The following is a 26,289-nucleotide window of genomic DNA, read 5'->3' as shown; positions in this document are numbered from 1 at the left end:
ACCATAAAAATCACTGCAGGAGAGGAAATTATGTTCGACTGCGGAGATCCTGACTTCCCATGGAGACAGGTATGTACATTTCTATTTTAATATTTTTTTAGTTCATATTTCTGAGTTATTTCATGAAGCGAGGATGAAACCTCACACCCAGTGAGGTTTTACTTTAATTATTGATCAAATTATGTTTCCATACTCAACATATAGACATCATGCATGTAATGATTATCAGAAATCCAGTACTTCCCTGTGCAGAGAGATCAAGGTAAATTTGTAGAGATTTCCTTCTTCATTTGACTTTATACGTGAAAACATGACATGATTAACATGATTAAAATTATATTTACATTATGCTTTTATGCCTTTTACAGGAATTCCGATGGAAGGATTCATTTGAAAACCTTGACCTAAAGCCTGGCATGATGAAAATTGATGACCTTGTTATCAACAAAGAAACAAAGATTGCTGATGGATGCAATGCTGCTGAGATTTTCCCAGGACTCTTTCACAACTGCAAAGTTGCAGTGAAACGAGTTGCCAAACATATTTACAAAAATGAAATGGGAATGGCTAATTTCCTGTGTTCAGATAATTTTAAAGCAGAACATCTTTTGAAACCCATTGCGGTGTTGGAAGACACGTACTTTGCCTATTTCGTCCCTCCTCTTTGTGAATACAATCTAATGGAGCTGACTGAAAATAAGGATTTTCCTGAGAGAAAAGGGCTGACAGAGCATCGAAGACTGGAGATCTGTCAGGAGTTATTGCAAGGACTTCAGGAACTGCATTCATGTGGAATTCTGCACAGAGGCCTGAAGCCTGAAAACATTTTGTTTGGTAAGAACAATGTGTGGTTTAGCCATGGATATGACTACCCTGTAATGTGCATTTAAAAGATAAATAAAACACATTTAAAATACATGATAAGGTAATTGGAAGTTCTACATTTTTACTAATTGTTTTACTTCTTTACAGATATCAACAATAAAATGTACTTTGCAGAAGCAGGAGCAAGCAGAAAACTGCATCTGACACAAACAACACTTTCTTGGTTAAGTTATGAAGATGTTGGGGGAGTGCAGTACAAATACAAGAGAGAATCAGATATCCAGGTAAGTCAGGATTGAAAATGTAAAAGTTGTTAACCTTCAAGAAGACCCCAGTGCACAGAATTGTTATTTATTTGTAGTAGATCAAAGTAACTTTGAGTTTTAATGTACAATAATGGAATTAACTTGGCAAACCTGTTACAAACAATGTTAAATACATGCATTACCACTCAACAGTTTGGGATCAGTATGATTTTTAAATGTTTTTAAAAGAAGAGTATTCTGCTTTTATTGTAAAGCACTTTGGATCAACAATGGTTGTGTTAATGTTGTGCTCTATAAATAAAAATTTACTTGACTTATTGTAAAGTGAAACTTAGACGGAAAAACACTTTACTTTACGGAAATAATGCATCCGTAATCCAGAATAATGCATTAGTTAATCAATAATTATTGGCTTATTCTGATCAAAAAACTTGAATATCACTTAGTGCCACTCAAAAATTGTGAAAAAGGGAATCATTTATTACTACTTTGTTTCTTCTTAACTAATGCACAATTCTGGATCCTTAAAATGTTAGGTTAATCATTAATTACTAGTGTGTTCCTGGTTAATTAATGATTAGCTGCGAACAAGAAATCTATTAATCAATGCTAAACTGATGCATTAATCTGGAGCCTTTAAACGTTATCCTCTAAGTTTTATGGGCAACACTTCTCAATAAGTGTCATTTGTTAACATTTAGTTAATGCATTAACAAGGAGCTATACATTTGTTACAATATTAATTAATCTTTGTTAATTAGTTAACATTTTTCTTTAGACTTTGATTTAGTTCAAAATGAATAAATGTCTTCTTCAACAGGAATAACTAAGATTCTAGAGCAAAGACTTTATGAATTGCATATTTTAATTTGGGTCTGGGTTTGGGTATAAAAGGGGAAGCAAGTCAACAGGTTTAATGTATGCAATGATAATATTTTAGTCTGTAACAACTATGATTAATAAAATGATTAATTAAAGGACTAAATAAAATACATTTTACAAAAAAGAGCACTTATTGAATTGTCCTGAATGCCATTATCAGCATTCATAACAATATTATTACAATTAATTGTATTAATTCAGTACAGTTTAGTTAGTTGGCATTGTTATAAATGAATCTTCTATTTTATAGGTAGCAGGATGCTTGGTCCATTACATCCTGACGGATGGGCAACACCCTTATCAGACAACTACACCCTACGCCAACGATCCACTTGGTGTATCTCTAAATGTCAGAATGAGTAACTTTAGTCTTCAATGTGATGAAAGACAAAACAATATCTTAAGCAGAATGCTGAGCAAATCATTGGAAGAGCGTCCTATTTATTGTCCTACATATTGTAGAGTTTACAATAATTCAATTCAATTCAATTCAAGTTTATTTGTATAGCGCTTTTTACAATACAAATCGTTACAAAGCAACTTTACAGAAAATTATGTTTCTACAATATTTAGTAGTAGCTAGTAGTTTGTGCACGTTTGACAGGATTTTATAAAAAATAAAAAATAATAATAATAATAATACAAGACGTAGTCAGCTAGACGATGAACTATCAATATTATTAATTAATAGTAATTATATGATGCAGTCACACATGTAGCAATAATTGTTAGTTCTGTTTGTTGATTCACGGTTAGGATCATCTGAGGTCCTCTGAGGGTCAGCATCATCTCTTCTCAGGTGTTCTGGATCCAGACTGGAGCTTGTGTAAATCCTTGTTACCACGGGATGTAAATCCCGTGGCAAAACATAGAAACAAAATAGAGACATCATTAGCATAGCTGCTGATCCAACAAAGTAAAATTAGTTTAACCCAAGCTAAAGAATAAAAATGCAGATGCAACTACACTCACAATTTAAGAGATACATTATTCGAATGCTTGGCGAAAGAGATGCGTTTTTAATCTAGATTTAAACAGAGAGAGTGTGTCTGAACCCCGAACATTATCAGGAAGGCTATTCCAGAGTTTGGGAGCCAAATGTGAAAAAGCTCTACCTCCTTTAGTGGACTTTGCTATCCTAGGAACTACCAAAAGTCCAGCGTTTTGTGACCTTAGGGTGCGTGATGGGTTGTAGTGTGGTAGAAGGCTAGTAAGGTACACAGGAGCTAAACCATTTAGGGCCTTATAGGTAAGTAATGATAATTTGTAACTGATACGGAACTTAATAGGTAGTCAGTGCAGAGACTGTAAAATTGGGGTAATATGATCATATTTTCTTGACCTGGTAAGGACTCTAGCTGCTGCATTTTGGACGACCTGTAGTTTGTTTATTGACGAAGCAGGACAACCACCTAGAAGTGCATTACAATAGTCCAGTCTAGAGGTCATAAATGCATGAACTAGCTTTTCTGCATCAGAAACAGATAACATGTTTCGTAGCTTGGCAATGTTTCTAAGATGGAAGAATGCAGTTTTTGTAACATTGGAAATATGATTTTCAAAAGACAAATTGCTGTCCAATATAACACCCAGATTTCTGACTGTAGAGGAAGTAACAGTACATCCGTCTAGTTGCAGATTGTAATCTACAAGATTCTGTGTGGTGTTTTTTGGTCCAATAATTAATATCTCTGTCTTATCCGAATTTAATTGGAGAAAATTATTTGTCATCCAATCTTTTACATTTTTAACACACTCTGTTAGCTTAGATAATTGGGAAGTTTCATCTGGTCTCGTTGAGATATATAGCTGAGTATCATCAGCATAACAGTGGAAGCTAATTCCATATTTTCTAATAATATTACCAAGGGGCAACATGTATATTGAAAATAGAAGGGGACCTAGGACGGATCCTTGTGGCACTCCATATTTTACTGATGATAAATGAGATGACACCCCATTTAAATAAACAAAATGGTAGCGATCGGACAGGTAGGATCTAAACCATCTTAGAGCCTGCCCTTGAATACCTGTATAGTTTTGTAATCGATCTAGGAGTATGTCATGATCTATGGTGTCGAACGCAGCACTAAGATCAAGTAAGACTAGAAATGAGATGCAGCCTTGATCTGACGCAAGAAGCAGGTCATTTGTAATTTTAACAAGTGCAGTTTCTGTGCTATGGTGGGGCCTGAAACCTGACTGAAATTCTTCATATAGATCATTTTTATACAGGAAGGTGCTCAATTGAGCAGACACAACTTTTTCTAAAATTTTAGACATAAATGGAAGATTTGAAATAGGCCTATAATTTGCCAGTACACTAGGATCTAGTTTTGGTTTCTTAATAAGAGGCTTGATAACCGCCAGCTTGAATGGTTTTGGGACATGACCTAAAGATAACGACGAGTTAATGATATTGAGAAGCGGTTCTTCAGCTAAAGGTAACAGCTCTTTTAGTAATTTAGTGGGTACAGGATCTAATAAACATGTTGTTGGTTTAGATACAGTGATAAGTTTATTTAGCTCTTCCTGTCCTATATTTGTAAAGCACTGCAGTTTATCTTTGGGTGCGATGGATGAAACTGAAGTGTTAGATGCTGTAGAATCTACATTCGCTATTGTATTTCTAATGTTATCTATTTTATCAGTGAAGAAATTCATAAAGTCATGACTAAATAACGTTGGTGGAATATTTGAATCAGGTGGCGTCTGGTAATTTGTTAATTTAGCCACTGTGCTAAATAAAAACCTTGGATTGTTTTGGTTATTTTCAATGAGTTTGTGGATATGCTCTGCCCTAGCAGTTTTTAGAGCCTGTCTATAGCTGGACATACTGTTTTTCCATGCAATTCTAAAAACTTCCAAGTTAGTTTTTCTCCATTTGTGTTCAAGACTACGAGTTTCTTTCTTGAGAGAGTGAGTATTACTGTTATACCATGGTACAGTACGTTTTTCTCCAACCTTTTTCAATTTGATGGGGGCAACAGCTTTAAATGTATTAGAGAAAATAGTGCCCATGTTGTCTGTAATTTCGTCTAATTCATGTGTATTTTTGGGTACAAATAGCAGTTGAGATAGATCAGGCAGGTTATTTGCGAATCTGTCTTTGGTGGCTGGAACAATAGTTCTGCCCAGACGGTAACGCTGAGACATATAGTTAATATCAGTTATACGCAGCATGCACGATACAAGGAAATGGTCTGTAATATCATCACATTGGGGTACAATATCTATAGCAGTAAGATCGATTCCATGCGATATAATTAGATCTAGTGTATGATTAAAACGATGAGTGGGCCCGGTGATATTTTGTTTGACTCCAAAGGAGTTTATTAGGTCAGTAAACGCAAGTCCTAATGTATCATTTGCATTATCAACGTGAATATTAAAATCTCCCATGATTAGCGCCTTATCAACTGTAACTAGAAGGTCTGAGAGGAAATCTGCAAATTCTTTTAGGAATTCTGTATACGGCCCTGGTGGTCTATACACAGTAGCCAGAGCAAGAGATACATTAGACTTCTTTTGCATGTCTGACAGTGTAACATTTAGCAGAAGTATTTCAAAAGAGTTAAACCTGTATCCTGTTTTCTGGGTAACATTGAGAATATCACTATATATTGTTGATCAGTCTGATGGGGCTCATGCTTATAACAGTAGTTTGGTGGAGTAGACTCATTTAGACCAAAATAATCATTTGGTTTTAGCCAGGTTTCAGTCAAGCAGAGTACATCAAAACTATTTTCTGTGATCATTTCATTTACAATAACTGCTTTGGGTGTGAGTGATCTGATATTTATGAGCCCAAACTTTAAAAATTGTTTTTGTTCATTTACTTTACATTTTTCTGGTTTAATTACGATAAGATTTTTTCTAGATCCTACATTATATTTTGACCTCAGGAAAAGGGGAGATCATTCCAAAAAGACAAGCAACATTCGTGTCAACAGCAACTGACTATGTGCCTTGCAAGTTTTGCTTTGCTATGTATATTAAAACAGCCCTCTGGAGACACCATAAGCGTTGCAAATTACAAGTAAAGACAATACTCCAGTGAAGCGGAAGGTTTCGCAGGAGAGCTCTTTTAGAGAGCTTATGAGATATTCTAGGTGACAAACTTGTTAGTTTATCACTTGGAAAACCATTTCTGTTGTCAGGAGTGCAGCAGAAGAAGTGATAATATAATATAATATAATATATATATTATCACCTCCAAAGATCTAAATGGTCATCTGTTTGCTTGCCTTTATATTTTACATTTACATTTAGCATATTCTGGTTATTTCTGAATGTAATGGCAATGTTGATAATAAAAATGGAGCTCCTAAATTAAGCGCTGCTCTGAAAAATGTAATTGTGTTAAACGACTAAAGTGCCATGGTTAAAAGATGTTTTATTAACCTCAATTGAACATTTTCGATGTAGCAAGTTAACATATAATGTTGTTTCTTGACCCCCACATTTTTTACAATGTGTCTGTGATGCAAGAAAGGGTGATTCAGCCTAACAGGCGTCGCACGTCACCATCTAACTGGGGACCAAAGTCATTTTATTGCACTCATTCGTTTATAACAAATGCACTCTTTACTGTCAAAAGTATTGACATGCAATTGTTACCTTAAAGAGCTCTTTCTGCTGGTTTTAACCCATAAAAAAGTGTGAGCAGGGGTGGATTAAGGTTGTCAGGGGCCCCTAGGCTGCTCTTTGTGTGAGGCCCCCCTTAAATTAATTTAGTGGCATACATGGTCCACACACAAATAGTAAGGTGACCTGGCATACAAACACACACTGAGACAGCCAATCCTACAGAGTTTTCTCTACATTCACAGTGTCTCCATAGGATTTTGTGAGACTGCGATGGGTTCACATTGGTTCCTCTAGTGTATTTTGTTCATTTTAAATTTAAAATGCATAAATCTGCTGCATTTTGAGAGCAGAGTCAAGTGACTAGATCAATGAAGAATTTGCTCTTTCTTAGTAGTAGTCATTTATTTATTTATGGAACAATTTACACTATATCAATTCTTATACAAGCTACAAATGTCATTCTGTCAAAAGCAGGGAATTATTTTTCTCCTCGTCTTTTTTTGTTTGGTTATTATTAATGCCCCACACTTAACTCAAGCCACAAGACAAGACAAGATTTTTACACATAAAAAAATTCTCAATGACCAAATACATGACTGGAAAATTGTATTGAACTGATCATTGTTAGGACCCTTTGCTTCCTCTTCTCGCCTGCTGGTGGCGGGATGACTTGGGAGTTTGTGGAAGATTGCACACCCCTGTTGAATAATATCCTCTAATTGTGGAGAGTATAAAAATGGGACTGATCCTCTCTATTTCACTTTCTCCAGGGGATCGGCAGTCCTCAGGAGAAGTCATCGACTCGAACCTTTGTTTTGTTGAAGCCTATCAACATGTCCTCACCATTTGCATTATTATTTACACCCTAGACATTGTTATATTATTTTGATATTGTAATTTGATACTTGAATAAAGAATCTTGCAAGTCAATCGATCTGAACAAGTGCTCCTATTTTATGTTATGGTCGAGAACGAGCTGGCTGTGACATCATCTTGTAATAAATATCATTTCAGTTCTACTTTCTGAGTATGAATTATCATATGGAGTAAAAACAACACTCAAGCTCTGTAAAAGATTTTGTTCAACTGACTGGCTTCTCTCCTGCATGATTTAAGAGTTTCTTCAGACATTGGAACCGTACATGAATTATGAGCTTCTAGAACGTTTGACCTCCTGACTGAACGTCTCGGTTACGTATGTAACCTTTGTTCCCTGAAGGAGCGAATGGAGATGACATGACATCAAGAGTGACCGACTGAATGGGAACTCCTTTTCACAAATTGAACATAGAAATAAACACATAATAAATAACAAAAGATAGTTGCATTAAGTATGAACAATAAGTGCTCTTTATATATTCAAAGTGCAAATATAGACACACTTTTTTCAGTTATATTATGAAAAAAGACCTTAAATGAAAATTTAGTATGTCATTTTTGTGTCTTCAAAATGACCAGAAACATTGGTCCCCTGTTGGTCAGTGTAAAGTGACAGTCCCTTCTTAGTAACATAGGTAACGTTTAATATTCAAAGTTACAAAAGCTTTTTAATCAAGAGCAGTGAGTGTTTTCTTTTTTGTTCCTGTTCGATTAATGTAAAGACTGTCACTTTAAGAGGATGCACTGATCCAGTATTTATCACTTTATTTAAACTAAATAAATAAAAAATATAGTCATGAAAATATACAAACAAAATTACTCCACCTTTAACAACTACAAAAACAAATTCAAAATATGAACAAAAAACTGTAACAGTATATCAGTCACACTAAAGTAACACTTCATTGTATTCACTTTTATCATATGAAAAATCACCATGATTTCTCAGTGAAACTCTTTTTATATATGGAAGGAAGATCTGGATTTGAAATATCATGAGGCTTTCTCATTGCAGGAGTAAATGACATTTGAATCTAAATAGACAATTGTGTTTCTGTCACAAAAACAGCTTGTGTCCCTATTGCAGAAGTATATTTGCTATAGGGTTGAGTCTCCGTGTACTTACTGTGTAATTATCTATGACAAGGATACTAAAATAAGTGTTTCTTGAAATATTTGTGAGATTTACTAGCATTTTCCACGTGTAAATAGTATTAAATGGTCGATTCTGAAACATGAATGAATGGCTCTTTTGAATCAGATCTCTTCAGTCTGGTCTGGTCTAATTGTATAGAAAGCTGTGAGAATGTATTTCTCAGCTGCATGTTTTCTCTAATGATGCTGCATTAGTGAAGGGTGGAGCGAGTTCAAGTCTGAAAGTCCTGCTGCAGTACAGTTAGTCCTACAGTCCACAGTGAACCCACTGAGACCATTACATGCAGAAATCATTCAATTTCAATTTCAATTTTATTTGTATAGCGCATTTACAACAGCCTCCCGGCTGACCAAAGTGCTTTACAGAAGAGCAAGAATATTACACATACATGAAAAATAGACCAGACAAAAATTTAAAACCACCCATTTACAAAATTTAGCGTATCACAGTATTCAGTACACTAAGGAAAATAAAAAAGTTTTTAGCAAAGACTTAAAAATAGACAAGGGGCCAGTCTGATTTCTAAAGGCAGGGTATTCCAGAGTCGTGGCCCAGCCTCCGCAAATGCATGCTCCCCTCTTCGCTTTAGCCTAACGCGAGGGACCACCAACAGAGCCTGGTCACAGGATCGTAGGCTTCTAGATGGAGTATAGGGATGGAGAAGTTCAGATAAATAGACAGGAGCTATGTTATGAAGGGATTTATAAATGAAGAGGAGAATTCTAAAATCTATTCTCTGAGAAATCGGCAACCAGTGAAGGGATCTAAGAATTGGAGTGATGTGTTCATGTTTACGACATTTTAAAAGAAGTCTGGCTGCAGCATTTTGGACAAGCTGAAGTCGTGCAATTTGAGATTTGGATATACAGCAATATAAAGAATTGCAGTAATCTAGACGCGATGTAACAAATGCATGAACAGCCATTTCTAGAGTTTTTGGAGTGAGAAAGTTTTTAATTTTAGACAGTAAACGAAGCTGATAGAAACTGGATCCAATAACAGAAGAGATATGTCTATGAAATTTTAAGTGTTGGTCAATAATAATACCTAGGTTCTGCACCCGTGAGGATCTAAAAACGGACAAACTTTCTAGCTCAGGGCTTATACACTGAGAGTTCTCATTAGGACCGAAAAAAAATAACCTCGGTCTTGTCCTTGTTTAAGAAGAGGACATTTTGGGCTAGCCATAATTTAACCTCCTCTAAACATTGGAGAAGAGAAGTGATCGCAGTGGAGTTGTTTTTCTTAACTGGAAGATAGATTTGAGTGTCATCTGCGTAGAAATAAAAAGACACACCATGTTTTCTTAGAATAGAACCCAGAGGTAGCATGTATAGAGAGGGAGCTAAAATAGAGCCTTGTGGAAGGCCACAGGTCAGAGGAGCAGGGGAAGAGAAAAAATTTCCCAGTTTCAACAAAAACTTTCTGTCAGATAGGTATGACTGAAACCATTTCAGAGCATTTGCTTTTAGACCTACCCAAGACTCTAATCTAGATAAAAGTAAGGAGTGGTCTATGGTATCAAAAGCAGCCGATAAATCTAAAAGAATAAGAACCACAGAGTCACCGGAATCAGTGGAGAGGTAAATATCATTTAACACTCTCAAAAGGGCGGACTCAGTGCTGTGAGCAGACTTAAAACCAGATTGAAAAACCTCATAAATAGAATTACTAGTCAAAAAGTGTTGAAGTTGCTTCAGCACAATTTTCTCTAAAACTTTTGAAATGAAAGGCAAAACAGAAATTGGACGAAAATTTTTTAGAACAGTGTGGTCCAGTGAAGGCTTCTTGAGAAGGGGAGTGACTGTAGGGAGTGACTCAGGAACAGAGCCAGTTTGGAGACACTTATCAATAAGAGACAGCAGACCTGGCCCAATCGAATCAGTAATTACTTTTAAAATTTGGGGTGAATGATATCGCTAGAACAGAACGAGGGTTTAAGATTGTCAATCACCTCCTTCAATTCCTGGAGACTGATGGGTTCAAAAGCATCCAAAAATGCAGAGGAAGATGACATGATTGGAGAAATGGTTAAAGTTAAAGTGGGGCAGACACCAAGTCTTAAGTTAGTAATTTTCTCACTAAAATATCTCAAGAAGCTTTCACAGAGAGCATCAGAGGCACCAGGCAAGGTGTTAACAGAAGGATTGGTAACAGATTGAATAATTGAGAACAAAACCTTAGGTTTAGAGTGATTAGTTTCAATGAGGTTAGAAAAGTATGCAGCTTTTGCAGACTTAGCTGCAGCCTGGTAAGAAGTAAGAGAGTCTCTGAACATTTGAAGAGAGATATGTCTTGTTTCCATTTACGTTCTGCTTTTCTACAGTTTTGTCTTAGAAGACGGATATCAGAGTTTTGCCACGGTACAGATTTTGATTTTTGCTTGTAAGGCTTAAGGGGGGCAGTTGCATTTGCTGCCTTAAGCCAGACAGAGTTCATGAGGCTAAGATGTTGATCAGCATCCAAGTCAGATAACGGTTGATCCAAGTGCAACTGTGAGCAACAATCAGCAAAACACAGGTTGAAATTTGTGCTAAACTGTGGAGAATAGAAGCGAGAAAGACTTACAGTTGAATTTGAAAAATAAGAGAGCTCTGGAAGAGACAGTGTGAATAATATAGGCTTATGGTCAGAGATCATAAAATCTGAGAGCACAATATCAGACACATCAAGCCCATATGAGAGTACAAGATCCAACGTATGTCCCTGAATATGAGTAGCGTCACTGATCCACTGGGATAGATTGAAAGCATCGAAAATATTACGAAACTCATGTGAATAAGGGGTTAGACGGACAGCAGACATGGATATTAAAGTTGCCCACCAATAGAAAGCGATCGTAATTTGTGGCAATATTGCCCATCAGTTCAGTGAAATTCTGTATAAAATCCTTAGTGCAGTGCGGAGGACGGTAAATCACCACTAGACATACAGGACCATTCCAGTCCAAGTGAAGAAACTGAGCTTCAAAGCTGGAAAAGGCCGTTCCAGGGACCAATCGACAGCGTGCAGAGAGAGAGTTCTTTAAAATTGTTACTATGCCACCCCCGCGTCCACTCGGACGAGGAGAGTTAAAAAATGTGCAGTCATCAGGGATCAGATCAGAAAACGGAGTTAGATCACCAACCTTTATCCAGGATTCCGTGATAAACATAAAATCCAAGTTGTGAGCTAAGAAAAAGTCGTTTAGTAAGAAGGTCTTATTCACCAAGGAACGGGAGTTTAATAATGCCATCTTTGGTGGAGAGATAATAGCAGGAGATGAGGACGCTCTTTCCAGCGTGCATAGATTTCTGTGAGTTACTCCCCGACGTCGAGAGCCGAGCCCGATTCGGTGGAGACCGGAACGAGAAACAGGGCTCGGGTGCAGGGGGTGAACATGACGAAGCCACCGGCATGCCACGTCCAGTGGGCGCCAGGTAGTAGAGCCACCGTAAAGCGATTCGTGAGAAGGATCCTAGAGAAAGCCAGCCCGCAGATGAGCTTTCAGCTTCACGATGTATCCTCCACGGCTTCCTCGTTTCCTCCTTCGCTTTCTCCGCGGGATGTTGAGGGGCCACCGGCGGATATGTCCCGGGATAGCCGATGTGAACGACTCCTCAGACTTGTTAAAGGAGCAGGCCACATCTAAAGTGTAAGATTTTGTGAAAGAGGTTGCAACTGAGTTGCGAATATCCAAGAGTGCTTGACGGTCGTAAATTAAAAGCGTGTAGCAGTTTAAAAATAGAGCAGACAACCAGACAAGCAACCACAAGAGCGACAGACGGCAGGCCTGGTACACAGGCACCATCTTCATTAATACATCAATTCATTCAGAGAGAGAGACAGAGAGAGAGAAAGAGAGAGAGAGAGAGATTTCAAATCCATTTATTACAAAAAAAAACATTGTCCAGTCATTCAACACACTGTTAAAATAAAATCAGAACAGACAACTCACAATTATCTTAAGAGGGATGAAAAATGCAGATTATCATCAATTTCACACAAAGCCCCGTTATTGCACCAAATCTGATCAAAAGAAACAAGGTCATTCATAGTTTTAAAATATCGAAAATCAATTAAAATTCTAGATTTCATTGAATTAAAAAGCACTGCCTCTAAATTATAACTTGTGTCTCGTTAAATTTTATGTTTCCTGGTATTATATATAGCCATTTTAGCTTGGCCTAGCAAAAAATTCAGAAGTTGACACCGAAAACAGTGCCTCCGAACATACTTAAAACCACAAATAAAAACTCCAACAGAAATAGATTCACCAAAACAAACAAATAAATTCTGTAGAACAATAAACACTGACTTCAGTCTAAAACATTGCATAAATGCATGGAACACAGTCTCTCTCATCAACCAAAAAGGACAACCATGACTAACACCAGGGTTTAAAACTGAAATAAAAGCATTAACTGTGACTGCCCCATGTAATATTCTCCACTGTAAATCGCCAATTTTCTTAGTTAATAGTGACTTGTACAGAGCTCTCCATTCTGGTTTTGTGCCCTCTCCCATCTGTAGGATGGTAAGCCAGGGCGTATCTACTTTATTATCTAAAAACCTTTTATTCAAAGATTTAATACAACTGTTATTCAAGGCTTTTCCAGAGGTCAGCTCTGAACCCATTAATGACACATTTTCAGAATACAAAAAAACACCTTTGCGATTGTGGCAGGGCCAATGAAATTCTTCCTGCCTGCATGTGGTTGGTTAGTCCACTTGTTGAGTTTCCTCCTATCAGTGGGCTGTAGCAGCATATATAAATAGGCTGGCTATGGTGTTAACGAGTGACCGCCCCTTCACGGGTCATCATTCGGTCGCCATCCAGGTATGTTGTGTGATGTTAGCTGGGTTGTCTATGGTATAATGTAGCTAACATTAGCCTATTTTCAGAGTGGCGTACGTGTTTCCTGCAGCTGGCAGTTTATTGAGGTTGTTCCTCCTCTGTCAAAGTTTGGAGTGAGAAGTACGTCCAGTATGAATGTTTACACTTCAATATGGAAGTGCTTAGTTTCCGCTGGCACACGCTGTCCTCTCGATCGACTGGACGAGCCCTTAGTCTGCATGTATGCGTTACTCTGCCTGACTGGTTTGGTTCCCAGGAATCTTACCCATAAGGTATCTGATTTAAGTCATTCTCGCCTGGGTCGCGTGGCAATCTTTTGTCAAGAGAAACAGATTTGAAGTAATTGCTCGTAGTTAATTCATCTGATTGTTAACTTGTAATTTTATAGATGCATCAAGTACGGATGGATGGCGTCTGCATGGCCGATTAGCTTTCTTGCGGTTGGACTGCGTTGAACTACTGTCCGAAGGCGCTGTTGCTTTGCTGTTAACACCTCTATTCCATTCGTTGTCTCTGTAAAGTGACAATTCTGAGTGTGTTTCAACTGTGACAATTCTCTGTGTAACTTCATGCTGTCGTTACAGGAGCTGAGTGCGTAAAGCAGGGGCGGATTGCTGGTGGTGGTCTTTCTCACGAGTGCTGTCATGAGTGGCGTGTGTACGTGTGTGTGTGTGTGTGCGCGCGCACAGGTGTACGGGCAAGGTGACTTGCTACATCCAGCGGGGCGAGGAGATCGGAGGAGATCGACTAGCGACTACGCCACCCTGGAATCTTGCCAGGGACAATACAATGGAATTTCTGCTTTAAGACAACACCGGTTCGTTCACAGTAAAGTGGCAGGAGACGTGGATACAAATATATATATATAAATTTTATTCAAAATAAATACTTTGTATAAGATTCACAAGACACAATCAACAACACATAGACAACAATGTCACTATTCAACAAGACACACCGAGCGACCTGAGAAGTCAGCGAACAAGGAGCCGAGGCAGGGCAGGGGATAAAGGGCACATAAGGCCTCCACGGCAAGTCACCTTGCCCGTACACCTGTGTACACACACACACACACACGTACACACGCCACTCATGACAGCACTCGTGAGAAAGACCACCACCAGCAATCCGCCCCTGCTTTACGCACTCAGTTACACAGAGAATTGTCACAGTTGAAACACACTCAGAATTGTCACTGTTGAAACACACTCAGAATTGTCACTTTACAGAGACAACGTATGGAATAGAGGTGTTAACAGCAAAGCAACAGCGCCTTCGGACAGTAGTTCCACGCAGTCCAACCGCAAGAAAGCTAATCGGCCATGCAGACGCCATCCATCTGTACTTGATGCATCTATAAAATTACAAGTTAACAATCAGATGAATTAACTACGAGCAATTACTTCAAATCTGTTTCTCTTGACAAAAGATTGCCACGCGACCCAGGCGAGAATGACTTAAATCACATACCTTATGGGTAAGATTCCTGGGAACCAAACCAGTCAGGCAGAGTAACGCATACATGCAGACTAAGGGCTCGTCCAGTCGATCGAGAGGACAGCGTGTGCCAGCGGAAACTAAGCACTTCCATATTGAAGTGTAAACATTCATACTGGCCGTACTTCTCACTCCAAACTTTGACAGAGGAGGAACAACCTCAATAAACTGCCAGCTGCAGGAAACTCGTACGACACTCTGGATGGCGACCGAATGATGACCCGTGAAGGGGCGGTCACTCGTTAACACCATAGCCAGCCTATTTATATATGCTGCTACAGCCCACTGATAGGAGGAAACTCAACAAGTGGACTAACCAACCACATGCAGGCAGGAAGAATTTCATTGGCCCTGCCACACACTTTTCTTAATTAGGTGATAGCAGCAAATTAGGAAACGGATCCCTGCAGTCCGGAATGATCAGTCCCTCAGAGTAGTCCTCCAGCAGTTTACATTCTTCTGTTGTAAGAGCAGATCTCCACTTTTCAAGGAGTTTAGTCACCACACGTGTGGATCGAATGCCCAGATGTTCAACTACCAAATCAACATTCTTAAAGTTTGTTCCTGCGAGCTGTACTAGATGTCCAAGGGTTAACACACCAGAACGGACTAAAATTCCTTCAAGTGCTGGGAAAGGTCCTTTACTTGATATGTCCAAACGAGAAGCATGAATCAAGGGTTCTTGTAACAACCAGTGCAAGGAATCTGTATTACTCAGTCTTTGCACTATAAACAATGTCCAAACTTTTAAAAAGTTACGATAAAAAATGGGTAACTTGGACAAGTTCATCTTTTTATGATTCAACCAGAACAAAGCCTTGTCCAGACCTAATCCTTCAAACTTCTGAAGAACTGCAAAAGCTATGGATTTCCAGCTTGAGTCCACTGGTCCAGTTAAGAGTCTGAAAGCTGCTGTTCTGCTCTGTAAATGTATGAGTCCATGCCCTCCTTCTTCTTTTGGCAAATACAAAACAGCTTTTGAAACCCAGTGCAGTTTATCCCCCAAAAAAAAATCAATTAAAATTGACTGAATGTTTAACAAAAGATCTGGTGGAGGATCAATACAAATTAAGCGATGCCAGAGAGAAGATGCTACCAAGTTATTAATAATCAATGTGCGTCCTCTATATGACATTTTTGGAAGCAAATATTTACAGTTGTTGAGGCGATCTTTTATTTTTTCAACAACTCCTTCAAAGTTTTTTTGTACCATAATTTAACTTCCTAAAAACATTCCAAGGTATTTAAACCCTTCCTTAGTCCAGGTTAAACCATCTGGGAGGTTTGGTTCTCCACTTAACCATCTCCCAACCAGTATTGCTTCACTTTTTAACCAATTTACCTTTGCAGAAGAACACTTTTTAAAATCTTTTAATATTTTGATCAACAAATCCACATCTTTCTGACAATTTATTCAAATAACAACATCATCAGCATATGCTGATAATTTAAGTACATTTAAACAATTTGAAATATACACTCCATGCAAATCTGTTCTTAATTTGTTTAAAAGAGGCTCTATTGACAAAGCATAGAGCATACCAGACAAGGCAAACCCATGTCTAAAACCTCTAAAAACTTTAAAAGGAGCGCATAAGTCACCATTAACTTTCAATATACTTTCAACTTCACAGTAAAAAACCTTTATCATAGAAACAAATTCAGGTTTAAAACCAAAAGCTGCTAAAACATTCCATAAATAATTATGCTCAACTCGGTCGAAAGCCTTTTCTTGATCTATTGACACTAGTCCAAAATCTAAATTGAGACTCCTACCTAAATCCAAAACATCTCTAATAAAAGAAATTTTATCAGAAATTCGTCTACCAGGTACATAATATGTCTGGTCAGGATGGATAACTTGTTCCAAAACTTCACCCAATCTATTAGCAAAAACTTTTGAGAGCAACTTATAATCACTGCACAGCAAACTCACGGGTCTCCAGTTTTTATTATCATTTAGATCTCCCTTCTTTGGTAACAGAGTGAGAACCACTCTACGGCAACTTATGGGTAGCCGCCCATTGGCTAAGCTTTCCCCATGCACCTCCAACAGATCTGGACCCACCTCTGACCAGAAGGACTTGTAGAAGTCGACTGGTAGTCCATCTTTTCAGGCGCTTTGCCACACTCCATACTTTGGAGAGCTCTTTCTAACTCCTCCAGACTTAAAGCTTTACTGAGCCCAGCATTAGCTTCTTTGGATAGCTGAAGTAAATTATTAAGAAAGACATTACCATCAGTTTGTTCACGTGTGAGTTGACTTTTGTACAGTTCTTTATAAAAACAAATTGCTCTTCTTCGAATGTCAGAAGGGTCTGACAACAAGACTCCAGTTTCTGAGCATAAGGCGTGAATAAACCTTCTCTGTCCATTTTTTTTCTCCAAATTAAAGAAAGATTTTGACGGTGCATCCATCAATTCTATGTTTTGAAAACGTGATCTGACCAGAGCTCCTTGTGTTACTGTGTCTAGAAGTTCAGCTAAAGAATTTTCCTTTTTATTAAAAATTTTAAAATGAGTCAAATTTCCTCTATCAGCAACCCCCTTAAGCTCTATTAATTCATTCTCTATTATTTTCATTGAACTGGTTATGTCTCTCGTGAAATTGCAAGTATATTGTTGGCACAACTGTTTAATCTGAACTTTTGCAATGTCCCACCACTGCTGTAAGGACTTGAAATAATATTTTGTAGTTCTAAAAGAATTCCAGAATTCTTTAAAAATATCTTTAAAAATGGTTATCACATAATAAATTATTATTAAAGTGCCAGTAAGCACTTTTTGGCTTAATGGAGCTCAAAGACACAACACACTGTATCAAGCTATGATCAGAAAAGCTTACTGGAACAATTGAACAGCTTCTGAAAAAATTAAGCTGGTGCTTGAAACCATAAAACCTATCCAACCTTGCTAAAGAAATTAAGTTATCGTAAGCATGAGTCCATGTATATTGCCTCTGATTACCATGAAAATTTCTCCAAACATCAACAATCTCATGTGATTTCAATAACTGAATGAGCCGCTTTCGTGAAAGCATATGCGGATCAACATGATTTCTATCTAAAATGTGCTCAGTGCAATTAAAATCCCCTCCTAGAAATAATCCTCAGAATTGCAATGACATAAAACATCACTCAGTGTCTCTAAAAAAATTATTCTTTCCAATGCATTATTTTGGGACAAATAAAAACAAAAGAACGATTTTCAATGGAAGCTATAACTTTTAAAAGTCTACCTTTTATAATTTCATCTACCTGATAAGGACAGGGAATAAAATTCTTGGAGAATAAAATGGCAACTCCACCACTGGTTGTGGTCAAATGACTTAATACAGATAAACCATCAAATTCTCTTGCCCAATCAGAAGACATTAATACATCAGTATGCATTTCTTGAGCAAACAAAACATCAATTTTCTTTTGTTTTATTATCTCAAATAATTGAAATCTTTTTCTTATATCTCTTGCCCCATTTATATTTCGAGAAGAAACACAAAATTCTCCCATGAATATATAGAGAAATAACCATAGCAGGTACAACCAAAAAACAACACACAGAGAAAGATGATATTTACGCATTATCATTACTAACAATGAGTTCAGGTTGCGAATTAAGTTTTGCAAGAATTTTTTTCAGACAATACACTTCCTGATTAGTAAAACCTCCGTCACTCCTAAAAGTATTTGCTTTCTCAATAAACTTCAACACATCGGGGAAATATTCATCAACCCGAATATTTCTTGCATTTTTTGTCACTTTGAGAAAAGACTTTATATCTTCTACCTTGTACGATCGGCTGGAAAATCCACTGAGGCAAACTGCATGAAACACTACATTCAGAAAAATCGCTTTCACTCTCTGTATCAGTCTGACTCAAGTCACAATCATCCATTTTTTTTCACCTGTTTACCAACATCATGACATTGTTTTAGTCTTCTCTTTTGAGGCGTTTTAAATGTACAATCTTCTGAATCAATCACAGAACAGTGATCCTCCTCTATACTGGCTAAAAGTTGCTCAACTGCAGCGGCAGAGCCGTCGTTGTTTTGTGACTCATTTGCCTGACCCGCTGAAAGATCCCTCGCCACGGGCACGGATACTTCATCTTCCTCCACCTCAGCGGCACCTACACTCTCCCCTTCAGTGGTCTTATCTATCAGTCCAACTTCTGGTACTTTTTCAACGTCTGTCCCTGCTACTGGTTTCTGAGCCATACTTGTTCCAGGCACCTCAGCATCAGTAGGCAATACAGCGGCACCATTCTGCATTTCTTCATCACAAACAACGCTATTTGGGAATTTGGTCCCATTCTTGCCTTATATTGATTTACAGCTGCTGAAGAGTTCGTGGTCGTCTTTGACGTATTTTTCGTTTAATGATGCGCGAAATGTTCTCTATAGGTGAAAGATCTGGACTGCAGGCAGGCCAGGTTAGCACCCGGACTCTTCTACAACGAAGCCATGCTGTTGTTATAGCTGCAGTATGTGGTTTTGCATTGTCCTGCTGAAATAAACAAGGCCTTCCCTGAAATAGACGTTGTTTGGAGGGAAGCATTTATATATATACCTTTCAGCATTCACAGAGTCTTCCAAAACATGCAAGCTGCCCATACCGTATGCACTTATGCACCCCCATACCATCAGAGATGCTGGCTTTTGAACTGAACGCTGATAACATGCTGGAGGGTCTCCCTCCTCTTTAGCCCGGAGGACACGGCGTCCGTGATTTCCAACAAGGATGTCAAATTTGGACTCGTCTGACCATAAAACACTATTCCACTTTGAAATAGTCCATTTTAAATGAGCCTTGGCCCACAGGACACGACGGCGCTTCTGGACCATGTTCACATATGGCTTCCTTTTTGCATGATAGAGCTTTAGTTGGCATCTGCTGATGACACGGCGGATTGTGTTTACCGACAGTGGTTTCTGAAAGTATTCCTGGGCCCATTTAGTAATGTCATTGACACAATCATGCCGATGAGTGATGCAGTGTCGTCTGAGAGCCCGAAGACCACGGGCATCCAATAAAGGTCTCCGGCCATGTCCCTTACGCACAGAGATTTCTCCAGTTTCTCTGAATCTTTTGATGATGTTATGCACTGTAGATGATGAGATTTGCAAAGCCTTTGCAATTTGACGTTGAGGAACATTGTTTTTAAAGTTTTCCACAATTTTTTTATGCAGTCTTTCACAGATTGGAGAGCCTCTGCCCATCTTTACTTCTGAGAGACTCTGCTTCTCTAAGACAAAGCTTTTATAGCTAATCATGTTACAGACCTGATATCAATTAACTTAATTAATCACTAGATGTTCTCCCAGCTGAATCTTTTTAAAACTGCTTGCTTTTTTAGCCATTTGTTGCCCCCGTGCCAACTTTTTTGAGACCTGTAGCAGGCATTAAATTTTAAATGAGCTAATTAAGTGGATAAAAGTGTAAAATTTCTCAGTTTAAACATTTGCTACGTTATCTATGTTCTATTGTGAATAAAATATTGGCTCATGTGATTTGAAATTCCTTTAGTTTTCATTTTATTAAAATTTAAAAAACGTCCCAACTTTTCCGGAATACGGGTTGTAGATCATTTGTCCATTCAACAAAAATCACCTGTTCAATATTACACAACTTAACATCAAAGTACTACTATTTCAAAAGGCAATTCACACATTACATTTCAAAAGAGTGTCTATTCATTTCCTCACAATGATCTAACTATCAATTGATACAATTGATACAATTTGAGGGGAGTTGTGGCCTAATGGTTATTCGAGTCGGACTCCCAATCGAAAGGTTGTGAGTTCGAGTCCCGGGCCGGCAGGAATTGTGGGTGGGGGGAGTGCATGTACAGTTCTCTCTCCACCTTCAATACCACGACTTAGGTGCCCTTGAGCAAGGCATCGAACCCCCAACTGCTCCCCGGGCGCCGCAGCATAAATGGCTGCCCACTGCTCCGGGTGTGTGCTCACAGTGTGTGTGTGTGTGTGTTCACTGCTCTGTGTGTGTGCATTTCGGATGGGTTAAATGCAGAGCACAAATTCTGAGTATGGGTCACCATACTTGGCTGAATGTCACTTCACTTTCACTTTCACACTTTCACTTTCACTTTCAACTGCTCAAAATGATAAGTAACTGTTGCATCACTCTTAATGCATATTTGTATGGAAAAAGACAAACAATCTTCCATGTTTACTGTAAATCATGAAAGTTTCAAGATAACGTAATTCATTGTCACCAATTAGCGTGGAGCATGAACCAATTAGATTACAATATTCATGGATGTATGGACTTCTGAGAGGGGGTTGTGGGCCTCGTTTGGGAGGTGTGGGGGAACGTGGTAGAGGACGGGAACCAATTCTGAGAGGTGGTTGTGGGCCTTGTTTGAGAGGTGTGGGGGTACGCGGCAGGGGACAGACACCCCTTCTGAGAGGTGGTCGTGGGCCTCGTTTGGGAGGTGTGGGGGAATGTGGTAGAGGACAGGCAACCCTTCTGAAAGGTGGTCGTGGGCCTCGTTTGGGAGATGTGGGGGAACGTGGTAGAGGACAGGCACCCCTTCTGAAAGGTGGTCGTGGGCCTCGTTTGGGAGATGTGGGGGAACGTGGTAGAGGACAGGCACCCCTTCTGAAAGGTGGTCGTGGGCCTCGTTTGAGAGGTGTGGGGGAACGTGGTAGAGGACAGGCACCACTTCTGAGAGGTGGTCGTGGGCCTCGTTTGAGAGGTGTGGGGGAACGTGGTAGAGGACAAGGCCACAGACCAAGACAGCGGCAGCAACAGCATAGAGTGTCCAATGAAATTCGGGCAATAGTTGTAGACCATGTCATGAATCATGGCATGACAATGACTGAGGCGGCTACAATGATACAACCAAACCTCAGAAGGTCAACCGTGGCCTCAATAATCAGAACTTTCTGCAATGAGAACCGGTAAGTTATCAGCATGCACTAAACATTATGCTACTCTCAATTGTCAAATGACTGCATACCAATGTGTATCACAGAATAGGTGATGTGACTAAGTGTCTTTTTACTCTAATGTTCCCTGTAGAATTGTGACCAGGCACATAGTGGAGGCAGAGGCAGAATTCTAACTGACCAACAAGAGCAGGCTGTGGTCGATTTGGTTCGAGCCAGAAATTATATTCCCCTTACAGAAATTCGCCAGCATATCTTGGACAATGAAGACATGTTCAACAATGTGGGATCCATTAGTTTGCAGACTATTGCACGCATACTAAAAAGGCACCAGGTATCTATAAAACAACTATACCGTGTGCCTTTCGAAAGAAATGCAGACAGAGTGAAGCAAATAAGGACTGAGTATGTTCAGGTAAGTTCAGATTCAAGATGACTGTTGTAAAAACATTCCCAAAAATTCTACATTGTACAGTAATCTCTAAATCTGTTTCCAAAATGTATTTTTAGAGGGTGATGGAGCTGGATGCAGATGATGACCATCACAAATTCATATATTTTAATCAAGCAGGTTTTAATCTGGCCAAGACAAGGAGGAGAGGTCGGAATTTCATTGGCCAGCAGGCAACCATCCAAGTACCTGGACAACGTGGGGCCAACATTACCATGTGTGCGGCTATATCAGAAGATGGTGTGGTGGGACGCAGGCCTCATATTGGACCATATAATGCAGCTCTCCTTGTCACCTTTCTTGATGAGCTCGATCAGGTTTGTAGAGCTGAAGGTGTGACCTATGTCATTGTGTGGGACAATGTCAGGTTCCATCATGCTCATGTGGTGCAAGCATGGTTTCAGGCCCATGCACAATTTACCACCCTGTATTTACCCCCATACTCTCCCTTCCTTAACCCGATTGATGAATTTTTCTCCGCATGGGGATGGAAGGTTCATGATAGGCACCCTCATGAACAAGTCACTCTTCTCCAGGCCATGGATGACGCCTGCAATGACCCACAGCAGACCAGTGTCGGGCCTGGATTCGCCATACCTGAAGGTTTTTTCCAAGATGTTTGGCTAATGAAAACATCCATGTGATGTAGATGAGAACCTGTGGCCAAATCCACAACACAGAGTTGATGACAATGTAGAAGAACAGTAATCACTCCTGTTTTGTTTCTTACAATACAAGCAAGTTGAGGAACACTGCATTTGATGTTTTATAGTACTCTTTTCTTTTCTATTTCATAGCTAATTGTTTTTGCTTTGATTCAAATAAACCTATGGTGTGATTGTACTGTAGTGTTTTGCATCAATATATTACAAACTTTGTTCAATGATTCCACTGTGTCTGTAGTATTCTCTCTACTACTGCAGTACTTTTACAGAGATGTATTTACTGTACATGTAGTACCATAATTAAACCTGTATCACCTATTTTGTTCTACAATATTTAATGATTGTACGAACAATGACACAGTGAAACTATCGGTTGCTTGTGTGGGTGATCTTTAGTTATGTTTTAACTAGTAAATTTGTGTTTTGAACCAATGACTGTGCAAGTGCAATATTTCTATAAAGATGTGAATGCACAATGCAATGTTTTGAACATTAGACAGCCTGTGTTACAAGTGATAACCGTTTTGAGTTTTGTGTCTAGAGTTTTAAAAAATGACATCAAGGTTCTTAAAATAGTAGCAAAGTGATTGTAAAAAAAATTCTTAACAGACTTAATCATAAACTTTTGAACCAGGAAATGAATCTTGTGGAATATGCAGTGTGTGAAAAACTAAACGTGTAGTTCAACACGAAACCAAGCCTTTATGTCTTATCTTGAACAGCGTGTTACAGCGACTGACTACACGAGCCTGTGTGTAAATATCTGTGTGTGAGAGAGTGTGTATGTGTGTGTGTGTGTGTGTGTGTTTGTGTTTGTGTGTGTGTCTGTGCGCGCGTGTGCGTGAGTGTGTACGCTTGCCTGTGCACTTGTTTGGCCTGTACAGGCCCATCCACAGGCAGCAGCACCACACACTGACCCAGAAACTCTGCCAATATCTGTGTGCATGTGTGTGTTATTTGCAGCGACGGAAAATGAGCAAGCGGAAGAATTACCCCGACCCTGGCCTGATTGTGCACAACTACGGCGCCGATGTGCTCCGGTGAGCAAACCACACAGATGCACTGCACACACACATAAAATATAATCACACTCACAGGATCCCCCTCACAGTATATACAGATACTAATCTGCGAACCATTGAAGTCCACTGAAGCACATTTGTGACACGAGCATAAGGGTAATGAATGATAAGATATTTATGTACATCCATATGGAGCCATGCACATGAAACACTCACACATGATATGACTGGGACTTTTAGCTTCTTCCTTTCTCATTGGGATGGGTGGTGTATTGAATATTTACCATATATATATATATATATATATATATATATATGTAACCTCTGTCTTATGTCTTCTGCCTGATATACTCTCTCGGACACCGTCAGGTTTGTGGTAACAGAAGGTTTATTCACATCTGCATTTATGACAAAGGAAAACAGTGTTGAGTAGTCATCTCATGTGGATAAACAGCGCATGCTCTGTCTCAAGGGAAATCCTCCATTGCTCTGAGGATTACCCATAAGTACTACTCTTAAAGCTCTACACAAAATTAAAATACAGTTTGACATATTGATCGTATAGTGAATTTAAACTCAGATAAACAAAATAATTAAAGCACATCAAATTATCCCTCTTAATCTTGCAAGGAGGAAAACAACACAAAATGTAATTACACAGATTTCCTAGTTACCTTTCCATTTTATGTTAACAGTCAGTTATGTGTAAACAATCATGTAACTTCGTTACAATTCAACATACCAGGGCAGACAAACAGCATACAATACCTCAATTATATGTTCAAACATTACAACACTTTATATCAACTTATGGTAACATACCTGCATTTATGACAAAGGAAAACAGTGTTGAGTAGTCATCTCATGTGGATAAACAGCGCATGCTCTGTCTGGAAAGACGGCATCATTTTAAAGTTAGCTAGCTATACTTGAGCAAAAGAAATCTAGCTTAACTTTTACATGCTTTTCAAGTGAGTTAACATTGTTTAGTCCACGTATATTCATAGACACGTTACCTCAAGGGAAATCCTCCATTGCTCTGAGGATTACCCATAATCCTTCGTCATTACTAACATTCGCTGCAGGTACACTTTGTGACAGTAGGTGGCACTATACTCACATTAAGTAGGATTTAACCTGAACCTTTTTAACTATGTTACATACACCCCCCTTAAATCCTGCTAAATTGGGTACAAAAAAAACATTTCTTTTTTTTTAGATACCAACAGTTGTTTTGTATTAGGAGCAAATGCGTTTCAAGTCAGTTAGAAACTCTCCACCTGGGAGAAAGTCAGTAAGGGGGTAGCTAAGCCCCATACCAACAAAGACACAAAAGATGCCGTGTACACCTCTCATATTGGAAACATTGCTCATTAGCAGATTCTTGTCAAATACTTCAGATAAACTAGTGCGAACACTCTTTAAGACATATACATACACAAGCAAACTAACCAGAAAGCATGTTCCTCACAAAAGAAAACAAAGAATCAACTGTTGAAGCTGAGTCATCTACAACCTGTTCATTCATTTCACAAATGAGTCTAGCTGGTGGCTTAACAAATCTACCTGCCCTAGAGCAGAGTGGAGGTGGCTGTTTGCAAACTACGTGGTCCTGTGCTAATGCACCTGGCTGTGCGTCACTAGCATGGTCAGGGGAGGGGACACAATGAGCTCTTTCCACTGAGGGCGGGGAGGGTTCTACCTCGGACACCACACATTCTACAGAGGGTCTAGGGGAAAATGGTTGCTGAGCAGATATTGATGGAACAGATGTTTGTAAAATCCCACTCACAGCATGAGGGACAATATTCACTTCAGTCTCTGGGAGAGAGGCACTCACAGCTACAACAGGTGAGCAATTGGAATGGCCGTCTGTAGCATCCTCATCATTAGTCTTATCCATTTGCAGTAACCACTCAAGTGTCTTTGTCTCACTGTCCTGCACGTCAACAGGAACCACAGGGACACTTTGTGCACTACCATTATCTGATGAGCAGCTTGACTCCAAAATGTTGTGACCTCCTGCTTGGAGGAAATTCACCGGGAGTAGGAGGTTTCTGTGAACAACTTTTTCTCTGGATGTCACTGGGTCACTGATACGGTACACGTTGATTCCAGGTTTCACAGACTTAACTTCAAAAACTGTGGATTCCCACTTGTCTGCTATTTTCCTCCTCCCTTTCTCACCACGATTCGCAAGCAACACTCTGTCACCAACAGCGAGGGGAGACCCTTTTGCTTTGCGGTTGTAGTTCTTTGCCTGTCGAGCCTGCTCCGTCCGACTGTTTTCATAGGCAAGTTTTCGTGC

At 39.0% G+C, this 26,289-nt stretch overlaps 1 protein-coding gene across 1 annotated transcript; it reads left to right on the top strand.

Annotated features, from left to right (window-relative positions):
• Nucleotides 1-24,003, top strand: LOC132118938 (serine/threonine-protein kinase/endoribonuclease IRE1-like). Its single transcript, XM_059528691.1, has 7 exons — nt 1-69; nt 230-262; nt 369-834; nt 973-1,109; nt 2,224-2,407; nt 22,529-22,611; nt 23,923-24,003. The coding sequence occupies exons 1-7, from the start codon at nt 31-33 to the stop codon at nt 24,001-24,003; spliced, it is 1,023 nt and encodes a 340-aa protein (XP_059384674.1). The 5' UTR covers nt 1-30.
• Nucleotides 24,004-26,289: the final 2,286 nt, after the last annotated feature.

This window comes from Carassius carassius, chromosome 38 (assembly GCF_963082965.1).
Source record: "Carassius carassius chromosome 38, fCarCar2.1, whole genome shotgun sequence".
NCBI lineage: Eukaryota > Metazoa > Chordata > Actinopteri > Cypriniformes > Cyprinidae > Carassius > Carassius carassius.
Note: the sequence above shows the minus strand (reverse complement) of the source record. Positions and strands in the feature narration are given on the sequence as shown.

What these genes read in the sequence shown, in the direction of transcription:
- LOC132118938 (XM_059528691.1), top strand. Translation starts at nt 31, where the DNA reads ATGTTCGACTGCGGAGATCCTGACTTCCCATGGAGACAG. An exon ending in GCCTGAAAACATTTTGTTTG is followed by an intron (nt 835 to 972) that starts GTAAGAACAATG and finishes ACTTCTTTACAG; the next exon opens with ATATCAACAATAAAATGTAC. An exon ending in GAGCAAATCATTGGAAGAGC is followed by an intron (nt 2,408 to 22,528) that starts GTCCTATTTATT and finishes CGGCTATATCAG; the next exon opens with AAGATGGTGTGGTGGGACGC.